The sequence below is a fragment of the Macaca nemestrina genome, chromosome X (genome assembly GCF_043159975.1).
Source record: "Macaca nemestrina isolate mMacNem1 chromosome X, mMacNem.hap1, whole genome shotgun sequence".
Classification (NCBI taxonomy): Eukaryota; Metazoa; Chordata; class Mammalia; order Primates; family Cercopithecidae; genus Macaca; species Macaca nemestrina.
This window is the reverse complement of record NC_092145.1, coordinates 77359689-77379513: the sequence shown is the minus strand read 5'-3', so window position 1 is coordinate 77379513 and position 19825 is coordinate 77359689. Positions and strand designations below refer to the sequence as shown.

Here is a 19825-nt window from a genome sequence, read left to right as displayed (position 1 = left end):
CCAGTCTGGGCAAATAGAGGGAGACCTCATCTCTACAAAAAATTAAAAATAAATAAATAAAAGAAAGTGATACAGATCACAGGAACTTTTTTTTTTTAATGAAAGCAAAAGACAACCCATAGAATGAGAGAAAATATTTGCAAATCATATATATAAGGGCCTAGTATGTAGAATACACGTTTTAAAACACTTACATTTCAACAACAAAAAGATAAGCAATCCAATTCAAAAATGGGCAAAGGATCTGTATATCTATTTTTTCCAAAGAAGATAAAGAAATAGCCAACAAGTACATTAAAAGATGTTTAACATTATTAGTCATTAGAGAAATGAAAATTAAAATCATAAGATATCACTTCACAATCATTAGGATGGTTATAATAAAAACAAAAATGAAAAATAACAAGTGTTGATAAGAATGTGGAGAAACTGAAAGGCTTGTACATTGCTGGTAGGACTGAAATAGTACACGCAGTGTAGAAAAGTTTGGTATCACCATTTATTTAAATAAATGAAAACTTGTATAACAAATGTACACAACAGTACTATTCACAACAGCTGAAAGGTGAGAACAACCCTAATATCTATCAAGACCACATATTACATGTTTCCATTTATACGACTGGTCCAGAATATATCAATCTATTAGAAACATAAAGGAGATTAGTGGTTGCTTATGTGAGGCAGTTTTGGGCTAGGTAGGGGAGTACTAGTTAAAGGGTACAGAGTTTTATTTGGTAGTGATTAAAATGTTCAAAAACTGACTCTAGTGATGTTTGCACATCTCTGTGAATAAATATATTAAAACCATTGAGTTCCACACTTTAAATGGGTGAATTGTACAGGATGTGAATTATCTCTCAAAAAAACTGCTTTAGAAACCAAAAAATTTTAATTTATCCTACAATTTCAACATCAAAGACTACTGTATTAGGAATTTTTCTTAAGTTGATATTAGCTGCTCTTGTCATCAAAAAAACTATGAGAGATGATAGATATGTTCATTTGCTTCACTACAGTAACCATTATACTATCTATATGTATCCCACAACACCATGTTGTAAACCTCAAATATAGACAATACAATTTTATTTTGAAAAACGCTACACATATATATGGATAAGGACAAAGAGACATTGCAAAAAAATGTTGATATGTTAGTGTTGTGAGACTCTGGGTAGTTTTGTTTCTTTTGTTGTTAAAATGTTTGTATAGTATGTTTAAATCAGTATTTTAAAAATTACGATACAGAAATATTTGTAGCTCACCTTTATAAATAAGGGGTTTATCTTTATCTTCTGTCTTCTCTCTACTAGCTAATTCAAGAAAATCTTCAATCAAGTCCAGAGATATGAGGGACTGGCTGAAAACAAGGCTAAAAAAACAGATTAGTGTTTATGGATTAGAAGATTCCTAGTAAAGATATCACTTCTTCCTAAATCAATCTACAAATTTAACACAATTGTAACAAAAATTCCAGCAGGATTTTTTTGTAGACATTACATGGTGATTGTAAAATGTATATGAGAATGCCACATCAGAGGAGGGAAGACAATTCTGAAAAAGAAAAACAAAATTGGAGGGCTGACTCTTCATGATTTCAATACTTACAAAGTTACAGTAACCAAGACAGTGTAGTACTGGTAAAGGGACAGGCACAGATCAATAGAACGGAATAGAATCCAGATAGAGAGCCATATAGTATAATTAATTGTAGGGCCCAGGCATTTCAATGGTAAAACGATAGTGTTTTAAACAATGGTCTTGGTAGCCGGGCGCGGTGGCTCACGCTTTTACAATCCCAGCACTTCGGGAGGCTGAGGCGGGTGGATCACAAGGTCAGGACATCAAGACCATCCTGGCTAACGAGGTGAAACCCCGTCTCTACTAAAAATGCAAAAAAATTAGCTGGGCGTGGTGGTGGGCGCCTGTAGTCCCAGCTACTCGGGAGGCTGAGGCAGGAGAATGGCGTGAACCCAGGAGGCAGACCTTGCAGTGAGTCAAGATTGCGCCACTGCACTCCAGCCTGGGCGACAAAGCGAGACTCTGTCTCAAAGAAAAAAAAAAAAAAAAAGGTCTTGGTAAAACTGAACATCCACATGAAAAAAAGCGAACTTCAACCTAAACTGCATACTTTTTGCAAAAAATAACTTAAAATGGAGCATAAATCTAACTGTAAAAACAAAGTTTAGAAGAACACAGAAGAAAATCTTCATAACATGGGTTAGGCAAAAAATTATTTACACATGACACAAAGTATGATTGCTTTAAAAGTTGATAAATTAGACATCAAAATTTAAAACTTCTGCTCTACAAAAGACACTGTTTAGAGAATGTAAAAAGTTTTCCTATTACAAGTATTTTAGTAATTTAAAATTACATGCATTCTATAACACTTTGTCATCACATTTCAAATATGTCTGCAAATTCCTGATTCTCTGCCCTAGTAATTTTCTAACTCCTTTTTAGCCATGAAAACTATTTGTTCACATCAAGTTTTGTGTAGAGTTCAAATAAAATAAATTATAAAAGCAAGCTGTTTTAGGCATTGTGGGAGAAGGAGGAAAAATGTTACTGTGCCCTTACCCTCTCCTCTTGGTCATCAATTTGCAGGGGCTCTGAGAAATAGTTTTAAAATTATTATTCTAGTCTAACCCACTGGTGAGAATTTATAACATACTTATATACTAGAAAAGAAAAAAATCTCGAAAAAGAATATAAGAGGTCTTCTATTGTCCTTTATATATGCAAAGAAAGTAGATCAGTATACAAGAAACAATATACCTGTGGCAAGTATGCTTTAAGTTTTATTTTTATTCTAAAAGCTATACTACAGGAGATGAAGGTGCTTATGACTCCTGAAGATCCTTCAACATTCCCTGCTACATATCTTCAGAATTAGTAGAACAGAAAATTGAACCTATGAAACAGCTGTTGGAGTTAACCACATAAGTGTTTTCTATTGTATGACTTCCTGAGCTCCACATTGTCGGAGTCTAGTATCTCCCAGTTAACTACGTCTAGAATGCTGGTAAGAAAATGAATTGATTCCTAGTGCTCAGCTCAAATGACCAAGGCCTATGCTTTGACCCCTCAGTAGTTTATCTTTCCCAAAATCAAAAACATAATTGAATCAATTCTTTCTAAGCTACAAATTAAGTTCTTGAAAGTTCCTGTAAGTGAGAAACTTAAAGTCTTAGAAATACTAATTATTAAATTGGAATTAATCTGTAATCTGGGTTTCTATACTGGAAACAGGTTGATTTTAGTCAGTTAGTAATTAAGGCTGGTTCTGGGAACCACTGAACTCAGAGAAGTCTTACGGTGAAAAAGGAAAAAAGTTGTTAGGATTAAATGTCTATACAAATGGTTCTCTCTATTAACCTTTTCCAGTTGCAGACAACATGAAGAACTCTTTTGTTTCTGAGACCATATTTTGAGATTTTTTTTAAACATAAAAGATTATTTTAGCCTTATTTAAAAATTTTATTAAAAGCATCTCAAGCTGAGCGCGGTGGCTCATACCTGTAATCCCAGCATTTTGGGAGGCTGAGGCAGGTGGATCACCTGAGGTCAGGAGTTCAAGACCAGCCGGGCCAACATGGTGAAACCATGTCTCTATTAAAAATACAAAATTAGCTGGGCATGATGGTGTGTGCTTGTAATCCCAGCTACTCAGGAGGCAAGGCTGGAGAATCACTTGAACCCAGGAAACGGAGGTGATTTCAGTGAGTTGAGATTGCACTGCTGCACTCCAGCCTGGATAACAAGAGCAAAACTTTGTCTCAAAAAAAAAAAAAAAAAAAAAAAAAAAAACCAAAAAGCATCTCAGATACCTTTTAAAAATCATTTATAATCAGATGTTGGGACCTAGCAGCCTAGACAATAAGTCTGGTTCAAAACTTTAAAAATATGTTTTTGGAGGCCAGGCGTGGTGGCTCATGCCTATAATCCCAGCACTTTGGGAGGCTGAGGCAGGCGGATCACCTGAGGTCAGGAGTTCGAGACCAGCCTGACCAACAAGAAGGAACCCTGTCTCTACTAAAAATAAAATTAGCTGGGCATGGTGGTGCGTGCGTGTAATCCCAGCTACTCAGGAGGCTGAGGCAGGAGAATCACTTGAACCTGGGAGGTGGAGGTTGCGGTGAGCCGAGATCGCACCATTGCACTCCAGCCTGGGCAACAACAGCAAAACTCCATCTCAAAGGGGGGTGAAGATACAAAGAAGAGAATGGGCAAAAATGTTAGAAGTGGAACAAAAAACTAAGAATAAATGATAAAGAAAGAATAATTGGGCTGGGTGTGGTGGCTCACACGTGTAATCCCAGCACTTTGGGAGGCTGAGGCACGCAGATTACTTGAGCTCAAGAGGTCAAGACCAGCCTGGGCAACACAGTGAAACCCTGTCCCTGCTAAAAATAAAAAAACTAGCTGGGTATGGTGGCATGTGCCTGTGGTCCCAGCTACTGGAGAGGCTGAGGTGGAAGGATCACCTGAGCCTGGGAGGTCAAGACTGCAGTAAGCCATGATTGTGCCGCTGTACTCCAGCTTGGGCAACAGAGCAAGACTCTGTCTCATGATGAAGAGAGAAAAAAAAAAAAAAAAGAAGAAGAATAAAGAATAATCAAGCAGGTGAAATAAAATACAGCCTGAGAGATGTCCACTGGATTTGAGGATTAGAAGGTCACTAGTGACTTTACAGGGGGAAATCTCAGTACAGCAACAGGGTAGAAGCCACACTACATAAACCGAAAAATGATTTTGAAGATGGAGAAACACAAATTTCAACTAAGAGCTCTACCCAAGGAAATAAGTTCAAGTTGAAATAGCTAGAAGCAAAAATTTACACTGAAGAAATAACCTGAATATGCAATCAAAACTAGTGGCTTACAAAAAAGATAGTTGCTTGTATTGGCCTAGCACTACAATGATCAAATAAATCACATCTTTAGGAAGGAAGGAAAAGCAACAGATTTGTTCAAATACATTGTTTAAGCAATAAAAACATTATCAAAAGATTCATTTATATAATAAATATGGTAAAGCACTTACACTTTATCCCCAATTTCCTCTGCCATTCGAAGAATTTCAAAGAGAAGTACCATTTTTCCAGAATGCTCTAAAACCTCAGCATCAGCATCTGTAACAAAATCTTTGTACCAGTCTGGAGCTGGGCTGCTTGGATTAGAAGAGGAAGTAGCTTTACCTAAATAAGACAAATGGAACATAAGTAGGTAAATTAGAAAAGAAATGGAAAGAGAGCAAGAGAGACAGAAAAAGACCTACCCATGGGGAGAGTAAGAAACTGATGGGGACTTGGGAGAGGGGAGGGAAAAAAGACACAGGCAGGCACACACACACATACAGCACAGAAAGACAGAGACTATCCCAGAAGAGTGAGCTCTAGATAGAAAAAGGGAAAGGAAGGAGATGCCAAACAAGAGAACAAGCAAGAGATTGACTCTGAGAGAGTGCAAGTGTAAGAGACAAACCCTCGTGGTAGGAGTAGAGTTCAGAAAGACAGAGACCCAAAGAGATGAGAAACCACCCCCTCCCACCAGGCCCTAAGAGAGTAAAACGCCCCCAAACATACTCCATGAGACAGCAATCAACAGAGATGGAAAGGCTCAGTCATCACGACAGAAAAGACCTCGGGGGTAGAAAACATTTCACTGTGCTACTAGGATCTGGAAACCGCCAACAAGAATTGACCCCAGAATCAGTATATCATATGTTTTTGTTCTTATATATTTTCCCCACAAACTTTGACTATGAAAGGTGGAAGGAGAAAGTAGCATAAAATAATGTATTAAAAGATTTCAACATAGTTTGATTCAAAATAAGAAATATGGCAGGTTTAGCATGTTTATACACTTTCCCAATTGCTTTTTAATACAAAGTATTTTAAAATATATTTTTGTTACAAAAATTTAAATACTCAGAAAAGTATTTAAGAGATAAGAAACAAATGTGCTTCCACATTCCATCTTCATCAAATTTTAACACTGTTAAAAATTCGGATGAAGCTGAAGCCTAATAATCCGAAGCCTAATATAAGATCCTACATGATCCCATTCTCTTTCCTTCCTTCTTTTCCAATAGGTAACTAAACCCCTAAATTATATATTTACCCTTTTTTGCATGTGTTTTATGTTTTTTACTGCATGTGTATCACTAAACTATACAAATGGCTATACTGTTTGTAAAATCCTACAAATTACTTTTTCACTCAAAGCAAGACTTACTCATGCTTGTCATGGAGTTCCCGTTCAATCATTCTAACTACCATGCAGTATTCCACTGCATGAATACACTATCATTTATTAGTTCTCCTCATAGACATCTAGATTGTTTCTTGTTTTTGGCTGATATGAAATGACTGCAATGAATGCTAATTGCTGAGTATATTTTTCTTAAATACTGTGTATTTTAAGTTTTAAATTTTCTGGCATAAAGTTATGATTGGAATTTTAAAAATACCATTTTAGACATATGTATAGTCTTTATCAAATACTTCTATCATCAGAAGTTCTTGAGAATCTAATCATGCCATTTATTTTGTATGCTAACTTTCTTCAGGTTGACTACTAATACTTTCTGTTCCTAGCTTTTCCTAAGGTTATTTTCACAGGTGTAGCTACAATTTGTGAAATTTCTGGGTAGCCCTAGTTAATGTCATATTATTCCAGAGTGATTCTACATTTGCTTCTACCAGGTCTCTAGGGAATCACCAACTCAGAATTACTTGTGAAGTTAATATTTCAGCTTAGGATTTTTTACGAATATATGAGTAACATAAATTCAAACCATAAAGTATGTGAGGTGAAGGTCATGACCGTAAATTCAATGAAACTATTTTTCCCAACCAAGAGCCCTGGCTGAAATAGATAAACTTCCGTGTCAACTCCCTGGATTGTCCATGGGATTGTAAACTTTAAAGGGATTCGGCTTTGAGAAGGGGTCACAGAACTCTCCAACTTACAGAGGGCTCGAAGCCTCAAATTCTGTCCCTGGATAAATGAAAATCAAAGCTGCTAGTCTCAAGACTAGCATCTCCCTAGGATTTCCATAGCATACCTTCTTCAATTTACCATTTAGGCTTATCAGTTCCCTCCTTATGTCTGGGCATATAGTAAGCACTTTATAAATATCTGTTGAGTGAATAAATATGGTATATTAGTACTAATATTATGGCTCTACATCATATACAAGGATTCTGTCACAAAAGTTTATATCTATGCAATTAATTACATATGTTTTAAAATGCAAATGCTTACCAATGAAGCTTACTCTAAAAATACTTAATAATAAATCTACACTTTGAAGTAATTTACATAGTCATTTCGTGATCACAAACTCTCCTTCTAATAAAACATTTAAAACACAGAAATAGGGATGATGTAAGCTAAACTTAAATGACTCATTCAAGATGCTGCTTCTCAGAAAAATGAGAAAGCTACTACAAAAGGATTAAAGCAAACAGTAACTCTTTGACGTGAAAATAAAATATGTGGCAAAAATCATATTGTAGCACAATTATAGCTAGTTAATTATTTAATATCCATTTCAAATTCCAGGTACAACATTGTCAGCCCCTTAATACTTCCCTCAGATTATGAGACCGACGTGCTGTCTACTGCGCTAAGGAGGCAGACTAGCCCCTTAATACTTCTTATTCAGGTTTTCTTATATTTACTGTAAGAAAGTAATTTTTTAAAAGTTATACAGTACCAGCTATGTATGTCCATACATTATGATACACTCCGTTTTATATGGAGTTAACTCAGATGCAAAGAAAAAAATAAATTCTTATTATCTATTAGTTCTGGAGAATGCTTCTAATATACTATACAGGTACATAAGCTACAAAAATATATAAAATATATCCATATACAAATGACTTATATTTGATTGCACACAACTAAAATGAAACAAAAATCCTAGACAAGTGGTCAAAATTTGTCTTTTGGAACTGATGGCCTTCCCTGCATGTTTTCGGGCTCATGACATGTAGCCTCCTACATTCTGCCCTCAGTGCTTTCCAACCCATTCACATTATGGCATATGTAAAAACTGTTAATGCTTATATAGTAGACCAGGAAAAATAGAAGAGACTACTCATTTATGGAGGCAAACCAGCTGCCTCAGATTCCAATTGTACTCCCAAGTGATGAAGGATCAACATCTCAGTACACTTAAAAAAAAAAAAATCGGCTGGGCGCGGTGGCTCAAGCCTGTAATCCCAGCACTTTGGGAGGCCGAGGCGGGTGGATCACGAGGTCAGGAGATCGAGACTATCCTGGCTAACATGGTGAAACCCCATCTCTACTAAAAATACAAAAAACTAGCCGGGCGTGGTGGCGGGCGCCTGTAGTCTCAGCTACTTGGGAGGCTGAGGCGGGAGAATGGCGTGAACCCGGGAGGCGGAGCTTGCAGTGAGCCGAGATCACGCCACTGCACTCCAGCCTGGGAGACACAGCGAGACTCCATCTCAAAAAAAAAAAAAAAATCTCAGTATACTCTTACGTAACCCATTTATAGCACAGGACAATGCACACTGACTGGTCTACTCTTCTGCTCCTCCTAGCCATAAGTTATGAGAAAAAAATTCAACAAGAGTATTTTAAGAAAATAATTTCCAGGAATATGTAAACTTTATATATTTTTAACTATGATATGAGAGACTGAGGAATTTATGTGGAAAAGGCAGATTGGGGCAGCAGTGAAGGAGATACAGGAACCTCTCACTGCCTTAAATTACACCATAATAATGTATTATTCTGATAAAAATATTCTTTATATCTATCCAGAAGATGAACACTGATAGTAAACTGCTTTTATGGGGTAACAGAAGAGAAGAATGAGAAGAGAAATTTTGTAGTTTAATTTTCACTATTCCCCTGATTTCTTAAGAGAAGTCAGAGTCTACTGTTAGACTGCCATCTGTCTATTACATGGAGGTACTGAAGAGAGAAATGTTTATAAAGAAATCACCAAGTTATAAAGAATTTATGACTAATTTCTCAAAAACAATTGCAATAGAAACAAAAAGTGACAACTAGGACCTAATTAAACTAAAGAGCTTCTGCACAGCAAAAACAAAAAACAAACAAAAAAACACAAAATAACAAAAAAAACTATCAACAGAGTAAACAGACAACCTACAGAATGAGAGAAAATACTCATAAACTATATATCCAACAATGGTCTAATATCCAGAATCTATAAGGAACTTAATTCAACAGCAAAAAAACAAATAACTCCATTAAAAAGTGGGCAAAAGACAAGAACAGATACTTCTCAAAAGAGAACACACAAGCAGCCAACAAACATGAAAAAATGCTCATCATCATTAATCACAGGAGAAATGCAAATCCAAACCACAATGAGATACGATCTCACACCAGTCAGAATAGCTATTATTAAAAAGTCAAAAACAGCAGATGCTGGAGAAGGGGCAAAGAAAAGGGAACATTTATGTTGTTGGGAATGTAAATTAGTTAATCACCTATGGAAGGCAGTTTAGAGATTTCTCAAAGAACTTAAAGCAGAACTGCAATTTGACCCAGCAATCTCATTACAAGTATAAAACAAAAGGAAAATAAATCTACCAAAAAGACACATGCACTCATATACAGCACTATTCACAATAGCAAAAACATGGAATCAACCTAGGTGCCCATCAACAGTGGATTGGATAAAGAAAATGTGGTACATATAAACCATGGAATATACACAGCCACAAAAAAGAACAAAATCATATCCTTTGCAGCAACAAGGATGCAGCTGGAGGCCATTATATACTAAGTGCATTAACACAGAAACAGAAAGCCAAATACTGCATGTTCTTACATATAAGTAAGAGCTAAACACTGGGTACACATGGATATAAAGAGGAGAGCGACAGACATAGAGGACTACTAGAGTGGGGAGAGAGAAAGGGGGCAAAGACTGAAAAACTAACTACTGAGTACTATGTTCAGTACCTGGGGATGGAATCAATCACACCCCAAAGCTAAGCATCATGGAATATACCCATGTTAACCAACTAGCATATGTACCCCTGAAAATAAAAGTTGAAATTATAAAAAATAAAATTAAAATAATTAATCACCAAGTTATTTCAGCTGTAGGCCTGAGACCAGCCAAGTTTATTTGATCACAGGATCACTAACCTAGTTAGCCCCCACAACTCTCTTCTCCTTACAGACAGTTAACTACTTTGTTCCACAACTCCCAAATGCCAAATATTTAAAGCCACTACCTTGTTCTCTCTTCACAGTATCTGCTATTTCAAATAGGCAGATATTTGGTCCCAGTTTTTAAGCTCCTAGACATACAGGCTGCACTAGTAGGATACAGTGTCTCAACACTAATCCTTCAACTCATATATAGGTAAAGACAACTTAAACCACTGCAGAGTTCAGTCTAAGACTTCACTTTCATGCACAAGAGAGACAGAAAGAAAACAAAGGAGGTGATACAAACTGTACATAATATACAGGAAACCTAAAGTAGATAATTGCAGATTTTGAAGAATCACAAAGGAAAAAGACTAAATGCTTAAAATAGTTTTACTGTATAATACTGACTAAAACTTAACTACAATCACAACTGATCATCTGAAATGTTTCCATTTATTCCCATACAGTTAAGTGAAAATATTATGGTGACTTTGAGATTAGACATATCTAGGTCTGAATTCCAGTTCTCCTACTCATTTTTAAAACTATCAACTATACTGCAAGCCTGCTCAAGAATTCAGTTAGCTAACACATGTAGTTAAAATAATAGAGTTTAGGTATATACAAGTAAATAAACATTAGTTTTTCTTTTTACCTTTCCTCCCAAATACCAGAGAGCACAGAGTAGCTTGCTTATAAATTAAAGATTCATCAGATATTTACTGTAATTATGAGTACTTGATTAGACTCATCAATTGAGGAAAGAAATTCCGTTGAGTCAATTAGTCAGGTAAGTGACTGAAAGAAGGACTAACGACATGACATTTTCCAAATCACTGTTCCATGATAAAGACAACATTCATTAGACTCACTTTCTTCCAGCTTTAAAGAAACAGAAGGATTGTTTCCTGTTTCATCCACATTTCCTTCACCACCTCCCCGAGATCTTGAATTCCACACCTTAATCACTTCAACATCATTGTCACTGCCACTTCCACTTGAGCTACTATCTTTTTTCCCCTTTTTCCCTTTTTTCTTCTTTCTAAAAAAAAAGAAAAAAGAAAAAAAAAAACCATTCAGATTGTTAGAAAAGCATAGGAAAGATATAAATGCCAATTATAAGAGGTCAATCAGCAAGTAGGGGTTTTAACTTTGTCAATACAGGAGAGCACGAAAAAGTATTCAATTTACTTTGTATAATCATCGGAGCTTAAACTCATGGAGGTTTCATCAGAATCTGAGGCTATAAATTCATCCATACTGTCTTCGTCAAAATAACCCTAGAGAAAAAAAAATGACCACTATTTTAATAGAATATCTCAACTTATATTGGAAGTTATAATGATGTTCATTTAAGAATAAGTTAATTGGCATGAGCTAAGGAAGGACTGAGGAACTATTATAGATTTTAGTAGACAAAGAAGACAGGACAGATACGCTTACTAAATGCAATAGGAGGTCCTAGATTGGATCATGGAAAACAAAAAAAGACATAAGTAAAAACATTGAAGAAATCCAAATAAAGTCTGCCTTTTAGTTAACAGTATTGTACCAAAGTTAATTTCTTAGTTTTGATAACTTTACTAATGCAACATGCTGATATTAGAGGAAACCGGGTCAAAGGTATAGGGGAATTCTCACAACTATTTTTGCAACTTTTCTATAAGTATAAAATTATTTCAGAATAAAAAGTTTTTAAAAATGGGCTCAACAAAATAACATTTAACACTCCTTCTATAATCATAATACATGCAAGACATATAGAAGTTAGAAATAAGACATAGAATAGAACAAAGCAATAGAAAATTTGAATATATAGTCTGTAGGTCAATTATTCTTCTAAGTTTATTCTGCTTTGAATAGATGCCTTTAAACTAAGTTACCTGACTTACCTTATTTTCTTTGCTAATGTAGTCTAGCTGCAAACACCAAGGATGAGTCCATATTCTACTTAACATCTGAAAATCTTGGAAAAGCTTTGCACCTGCCTTTCCTCTTCCACCTTCACTATTATTGCCCACACCTGATCAAAAGAAATATGGTTAAAGACACAAAAATTGTCTATATCAACCAAGTTTCTAGATTAGGAGTTTTAATCTTGTGACATAAACCCTTTTGGCAGTGTAGAGAAGCTTATAAACTCTCTTTCTTATAATATCGTTTTGAAACACGTAAAATAAATAGGATTGCAAAAGAAACCCATCATATAGAAATTATCAAAACATTAAAGAACAAATTTGTACTACAGAAATATGTGCTTTGTAAAATTAATGCATTAAGTAACAAAATATGCACAGGTTTAATAAATACCTAAAATTCTGAAGTAAACATAAATGATTTTGAGGTATCAGGAACAACATGTAAAAATAGTTCTGATTTCTATTGGTAACAAAGTCATGGTTATCACTAACACTACTATAGATTGCTGCCTCTATTCATCACTGGAAAAAATGCTGCTGCTTTAGCTAGAGGTTAAGGGAAATTAATACATAACTTTTTTCTTATCCAGGTACATATAATCACCTAAATTCTATCCATGGATCCTAGATTACAAACGCCTGTTATAAATAAACTTCGCTCCATGCAGATCATCCTTTACTGACTCTCGCCAACCATGCTCACTCAAAAAAATTACTCCTAGGGCAGTGACAGTAGCTCACACCTGTGATCACAGCACTTTGGGAGGCCGAGGCAGGAGGACCGCTTGAGGCCAGGAGTTCAAGACAGGCCTGGACAACACAGCGAGACTCCGTCTCTACCAAGAAAAAAAAACCCAAAAACATTAGCCAGGTATGATGGCACACAACTATAGCCCTAGATACCCTATATATTTGGGAGGCTGAAGTGGGATAATCACTTGAGCCCAGGAGTTTGAGGTTACAATGAGCTATGATTGCACCACTGCACTCCAGCCTGGGTGACAGAGCAAACCTTGTCTCCTAAAAAAAAAACAAAACAAAAAACAAACAAACAAAAAAAACAGACCTTCCAAAAATTATGCTTTTGATGTACATAAAATGTAAATATTAGCTTTGCTCTATCCAGAATAATTTCAACAGAATTATCATTTTCCTACAAAACATAAAGAAAATGAATGCACATTTCATTAATATAATAATATTATCAAGAAGGTAACATGCAAAAGAATAAAACCGATCAAAAGGAAAAAACAGCATTTAAGCAATAACATATTTTCCTATTCATGGTTTTAATCAATGTAAGTTGTTTAAATAATTAGCAAATTTTGCCTCCATGAGTGAATGATAGAAAATTTAGTAGTGATACGAAACACTAATAATGCATAAAAACCTGCCGATTATTATTTTGCCTGATAGAGGTATTTCTATTGTGTAACAGAAATCACTGCTATGAAAATGAGGTATATAATTTCTTGGCATACAGCTGTTGACAATATTCACTTATAATTCTTTTTATTTCTGTCAGGTAGGTAGTGATACTCTTTTATTCCTTACTTTAGGTCATTTTTCTTTCTGTTTTTTTTTTTTTTCTTTTTTGATACAGGGTCTTACACTGTCACCCAGGCTAGAGTGAAGTGGTGCAATCACAGCTTACTGCAACCTCGAACTCCTGCGGGCTCAAGCCATCTGCCTGCCTTAGCCTCCCAAAAGCTGGTACTACAGGTGCATGCCACTAGGTTTCGCTAATTTTTTTTTTTATTTTATTTTTTGTAGAGACAGGGTCTTGCTTTGTTGACCAGGCTGTTCTTAAACTCCTAGCTTTAAAGGATTGTTCTACCTTGGCCTCCCAAAAGGCTGGGGTTAACAGGCATGATTCACTGTAGCCAGCCCTTATTTTAGCTGTGCCTTTTTTTTTTTCCATTACTTTGTAAGTGAAGGAAGGTTTGTCCATTATGTTAATCTTTTCAAAGAACCTACTTTTGGTTTCAATGATTTTCCCTACTGTTTTTCTGTTACCATATTTCTTTATTATTTCCTCCCTCCTGCTTGTTTTCGGTTTAATTTGCTCTTATTTTACTTTCTCAAAGTAGAAGGTTGGATTATAAATTTGAGATCCTTCTTCTTTTTTAATACAGGTATTTACCACCATACATTTCTCTCTAAGTATTATTTAAGTTATATCCCATATTCTAGAACCCTGTGTTTTTGTTTTCATTAACCTCTAAGCATTTTTCAATTTCCCTTGTGATTTCTTCTTTGGTCCATTGGTTACTTAGGTATATGTTGTTTAATTTACATGTATTTGTAAATTTTTAAACTTTCCTTCAGTTATTGGTTTCTAATTTCATTTGAATGTGGTTAAAGAAAATACTTTAGTAATAAAAGGAAAATTTTAATGATAAATGCCTACATTAAAAAAAAATCTCAAATAAGGAATCTATCTTTACACCTCTAGAAGCTAGAAAAAGAATAAGCTAAACCCAAAGCTTGCAGAAGGAAGGAAATAATTATCAAAGCATTAGTAAATCAAATAATAGATGATATAGAGAAAAAATCTGGTTTTTTGAAAAAAAAATAAGGCAAGCCAACAAACCCTTAGCCTATTAAGAAAAAAGTGAGAGGACTCAAATAAATAAAATAGACATGAACACATTACAATCCAATGCCTCAGAAATAAAGAAGGATCATAAAGAACTAGTATGAAAAATTATATACCAAGAAGTTGAATAATCTACAGGAAATAAATTCCTACAAACATACAATATATCAACACTGAATAAGAAAGAAACAGCCTCAACAGACCAATTACAAATAAAGAGACTGAGGCTACTGGGGCTCTTATTTGGTTCCATAAGACTTTTAGGATTTTTTTTTCTAATTATATAAAAAATGACATTGGTATTTTGATAGAAATAGGTTTGAATCTGTAGAATGCTTTGGGTAGTATGGTCATTTTAATAATATTAATTCTCTTTTTTTTTTTTTTTCCCTAGACGGAGTTTCGCTCCTTGTTGCCCAGGATGGAGTACAGGGGCACGATCTCGGCCCACTGCAACCTCAGCCTCATGGCTTCAAGCCATTCTCCTGCCTCAGGCTACCGATGGGACCACAGGTGCCTGCCACCATGCTTGGCTTATTATTTTTGTGTGTGTGTATTTTTAGTAGAGACGGGGTTTTGCCACGTTGGCCAGGCTGGTCTCAAACTCCTGGCCTCAAGTGATCTGCCTGCCTCAGCCTCCCAAAGTGCTGGGATTACAGGCGTGAGCCACCATGCCTGGCCAATAATATTAATTCTTGAACAAAGCCGAAGGTATCACATTACTTGACTTCAAATTACCCTACAAGGCTACAGTAAACAAAACAGCATGGTACTGGTACAAAAATAGACACAAAGATCAATGGAACAGAGTACAGAACACAGAAATAGAGACACATACTGACAGTCAACTGACCTTTGACAAAGTCAACGAAAACATATACTCAGGAAAGGACACTCTTTTCAATAAATGGTTCTAAGAAAATTGGATTCCCACATGCAGAAGAATGAAACTGCACCATTATCTCTAACCACATGCAAAAATCAACACAAGATAGATTAAAGACTTAAATGTAAGAGCTGAAACAATAAAAATATTAGAAGTAAACCTAGAGAAATTCATTCTGGACATTGCTCTAGGCAAATAATTTATCACTAAGACCTCAAAAGCAAAGCCACAAAAACAAAAATACACAAATGGGACTTAAATAAAAAGCTTCCGTACAGCAAAACAAATAACTAACAGAGTGAACAGACAATCTGCAGAATGGGAGGAAATATTTCCAAACTATACACCCAACAGGGGACTGATATCTAGAATTTACAAGGAACTCAAACAACAACAAAAAACAAAACAAATAATTCCATTAAAAAGTGGGTAAAAGTCATAAATAGACATTTTTCAAAAGAAGATATAACAAATGGCCAACAAGCATATGAAAAAATTCTCAACATCACTAAACGTCGGAAAAATGCAAATCAAAACCACAATGACATATCTTCCCCAGTTAGAATGGCTATTATTTAAAAGTCAAAAAATAAATGCTGGCAAAGATGGGGAGGAAAGAGAATATGTTTACACTATTGGTGGGAATGTAAATTAGCGCAAACTCCATGAAAAAACAGTATGGAGATTACTCAAAGAACTAAAAATAGAACTAACATTTGATCCAGCAATCCCACTACTAGGTATCTACCAAGAGAAAAAGAGATCATTATATCAAAAAGGTTTTAAAAAAAGATACCTGCATTTATATGTTTATTGTAGCACTATTCACAATAGCAAAGCTATGGAATCAACCTAAGTGTCTATCAAAAGATGAATAAAGAACATGTAGTATATACACACAGTGGAATACTATTTGGCCATAAAAAAGAACAAAAGCATGTCTTCTGCAGTAACAAGGATGGAACTGGAGGCCATTATCTTAAGTGAAACAACTGAGACACAGAAAGATAAGTAGTGTCATGTTCTCCCTTATAAATGGGGCTAAATAATCTGAACACATGGATGTAGAGTGTGTAATGATACACAATGGAGACTTGGAAGGGTGGGGGAAAAGGAGAAGAGTGAATGAGAAACTACTTAATGGGTAGAATGTACATTATTCTGTGGGTACACTAAAAGCCCTGACTTCACCACTACATAGTATATCCATGTAACAAAATTACACATGTACCCCATAAATTTATACCAACAAAATTAAGATGGCTCACGCCTGTAATCCCAACACTTTGGGAGGCCCAGGCAGGTGGATCACACAGTGTCAGGAATTCGAGAACAGCCTGGCCAACATGGCAAAACCCCATCTCTACTAAAAATACAAAAAATTAGCCAAGCATGGTGGTGGGCACCTGTAATCCCAGCTACTTGGGAGGCTGAGGCAGGAGAACTGCTTGAACCTGGGAGGCGGAGGCTGCAGCAAGCTGAGATCACGCCACTGCACTCCAGCCTGGGAGACAGAGCAATACTCTGTCTCAAATAAAATAGAATAAAATAATTAAATTAAAAATAAAATTAAGAAAAAAGAAATAAGTAGTAATTAAAAAAAACCTGCCAACAAAAAAGAGCCCAGAACCAGATAGCTTCAAAACTGAATTCTACCAAACATTCAAAAAACAATGAATACCAATTCTTAAACTCTTCCAGAAAACAGAATTACAGGAAATACTTCCAAACTCTTTTTGCGAGGTAAGCATCACCCTGATACCAAAGGCAGACAAAGACACCGAAAGAAAAGAAAACTATAGGCTAATATCACTGATGAACATAGATATTAAAACCCTCAATAAAATACTAACTAACCCAATTCAACAACACATCAAAAAGTTTATACGCCAGGCCCAAGTGGGATTTATTCCTGGGATGTAAGGTTGTTTTAACACATGCAAAGTAGCCAATGTGATACATCACGTTAACAAAATAAAAGATGAAAACAACATAATCATCTCAATAGATGCAGAAAAAGCATTTGGCAAAGTTCAAAATCCTTTCATGATAAAACCTCTCAACAAAATAGTTACACAAGGCCGGGCACAGTGGCTCATGTCTGTAATATCAGCATTTTGGGAGGTCGAGGTGGGTGGATCACGAGGTCAGGAGTTCAAGACCAGCCTGGCCAAGACGGTGAAACTCTATCTCTACTAAAAAAACAAAAAATTTAGCCAGGCATGGTGGCAGGTGCCTGTAATCCCAGCCACTCGGGAGGCTGAGGCAGAAAACTGCTTGAACTCCAGAGGTGGAGGTTGTAGTGAGCCGAGATCACACCACTGCACTCCAGCCTGGGCAATAGAGCAAGACTCGTCTCAAAAAAAAAAAAAAAAGAAAAAGAAAAAGAAAAAAGAAAAAAATAGTTACAGAAGGAAATTTCCTCGACATAATAAAGGCCATTTATGAAACCCCACAGGTCATATCACACTCCATGGGGAAAAATTAAAAGCTTTACCTCTAAGATCAGGAACAAGATAAGGATGCCCACCTCTCATCATTTCTCTTTAACACAGTACTGGAAGTACTACCAAAAGCAATTAGACAAGAAAAACAAATAAAAGGCATCCAAATCAGAAATAAAGAATTAAAATCATCCTAGTTTGCAGAGGACATGATCCTATATATAGAAATCCCTAAGGACTCCACTAAAAAACTGTTAGAACTAATAAGTTCAGTAACATTGGAGGCTACGAAATCAACATACAAAACTCAATTTCATTTCTTTACACGAAAATAATCAGAAAAAGAAATCAAGAAAACAATGCCATTTATAGTAGTATGAAAACAAACAAAATGCTTAGGAATAAATTTAACCAATGAAGTGAAAGATCTGTACACTGAAAACTGAAAAACACTGATGAAAGAAATTGAACACAAATAGTCTACGTTTTCTGTATTAGCAAAATTAATACTGTTAGAATGTACATACTACCCAAAGTGACATACAGATTCAACACAATCCCCATCAAATATCCAAAGAAATTCACCTTGAAAAAAAGAAAAAGCAATCCTAAAATGTATATGGAACCACAAAACACCCCGAATAGTGAATACAATTGTGACAAAGAAAATCAAAGGTGGAGGCATTTCCTGGTTTCAAATTATATTACAAAGCAAAGTAATTAAAACATTATGGTTGTCAGGTGCGGTGGCTCATGCCTGTAATCCCAGCACTTTGGCAGGCCAAGGCGCGTGGATCGGTTGAGGTCAGGAGTTCGAGACCAGCCTGGCCAACATGGTGAAACCCTGTCTCTATCGAAAATACAAAAATTAGCACTCCAGCCTGAATGACATAGCAAGACTCAGTCTCAAAATAATAATAATAATAGGGGCCAGGCGTAGTGGCTCATGTCTGTAATCCCACCACTTTGGGAGGCTGAGATGGGCTGATGACCTGAGGTCCTGAGTTTGAGACCAGCCTGGCCAACATGGCGAAACCCCATCTCTACTAAAAACACAAAAATTAGCTGGGCATCGTGGAGTGTGCCTGTAATCCCAGCTACTTGGGAGGCTGAGGCAGGAGAATAGCTTGAGCCTGGGAGGCAGAGGTTGCAGTGAGCAGATACTGCGCCATTGCACTCCATCCTGGGCTACAGAAGGAGACTTTGTCTCAATAATAATAATAATAATAATAACAACAACAAGAACAATAACATTGAATACAAAAGGACTAGATTCTCCAATCAAAAAACACAGACTGGCCAAATGGATGTAAAAACAACAGCCATTGGTCAGTTGCCTACCAAGAAATACACTTCTCCTATAGAAACACACATATACTAAAGTAAAGGGATGAAAAAAAATATTCCATGCCAATGGAAATCGAAAAAGAGCCTATAAAAAAGTCACTATACCTAGACAAAATAGATTTCAAGATAAAAACTGTAAGAAGAGACAAAAAAGGTCAGTATATACTAATAAAGAGGTAAGTTCAGCAAGAGGATATAATTATTTTATTTATTTATTTATTTAAAGATGGAGTCTCCCCTGTCGCCCAGGCTGCAGTGCAGTGGCGGGATCTTGGCTTACTGAAACCTCTGCCTCCCAGATTCAAGCGATTCTCCTGCCTCAGCCTCCAGAGTAGCTGCAATTACAGGGGCCCACCACCAACCCCGGTTAATTTTTGTATTTTTAGTAGAGACAGGGTTTCACCATGTTGGCCAGGCTAGTCTCAAACTTCTGACCCAAAATCATC

The 19825-nt window shown here is 35.9% G+C and overlaps 1 protein-coding gene across 10 annotated transcripts in view; it reads right to left on the bottom strand.

The window, feature by feature from the left end:
- LOC105464243 (ATRX chromatin remodeler) overlaps positions 1–19825 on the bottom strand; it is a 284777-nt gene that overhangs the window by 83639 nt on the left and 181313 nt on the right. For all 10 annotated transcript variants that reach the window (XM_011711962.2, XM_011711997.2, XM_011711976.3 and 7 more), the window contains 5 exons: positions 12077–12207; positions 11376–11464; positions 11057–11226; positions 5053–5206; positions 1269–1375 (listed from right to left, as the gene is read on the bottom strand). In XM_011711962.2, the coding sequence (XP_011710264.2) occupies positions 1269–1375; positions 5053–5206; positions 11057–11226; positions 11376–11464; positions 12077–12207 (651 nt within the window). The remainder of the gene's footprint in view (positions 1–1268; positions 1376–5052; positions 5207–11056; positions 11227–11375; positions 11465–12076; positions 12208–19825) is intronic.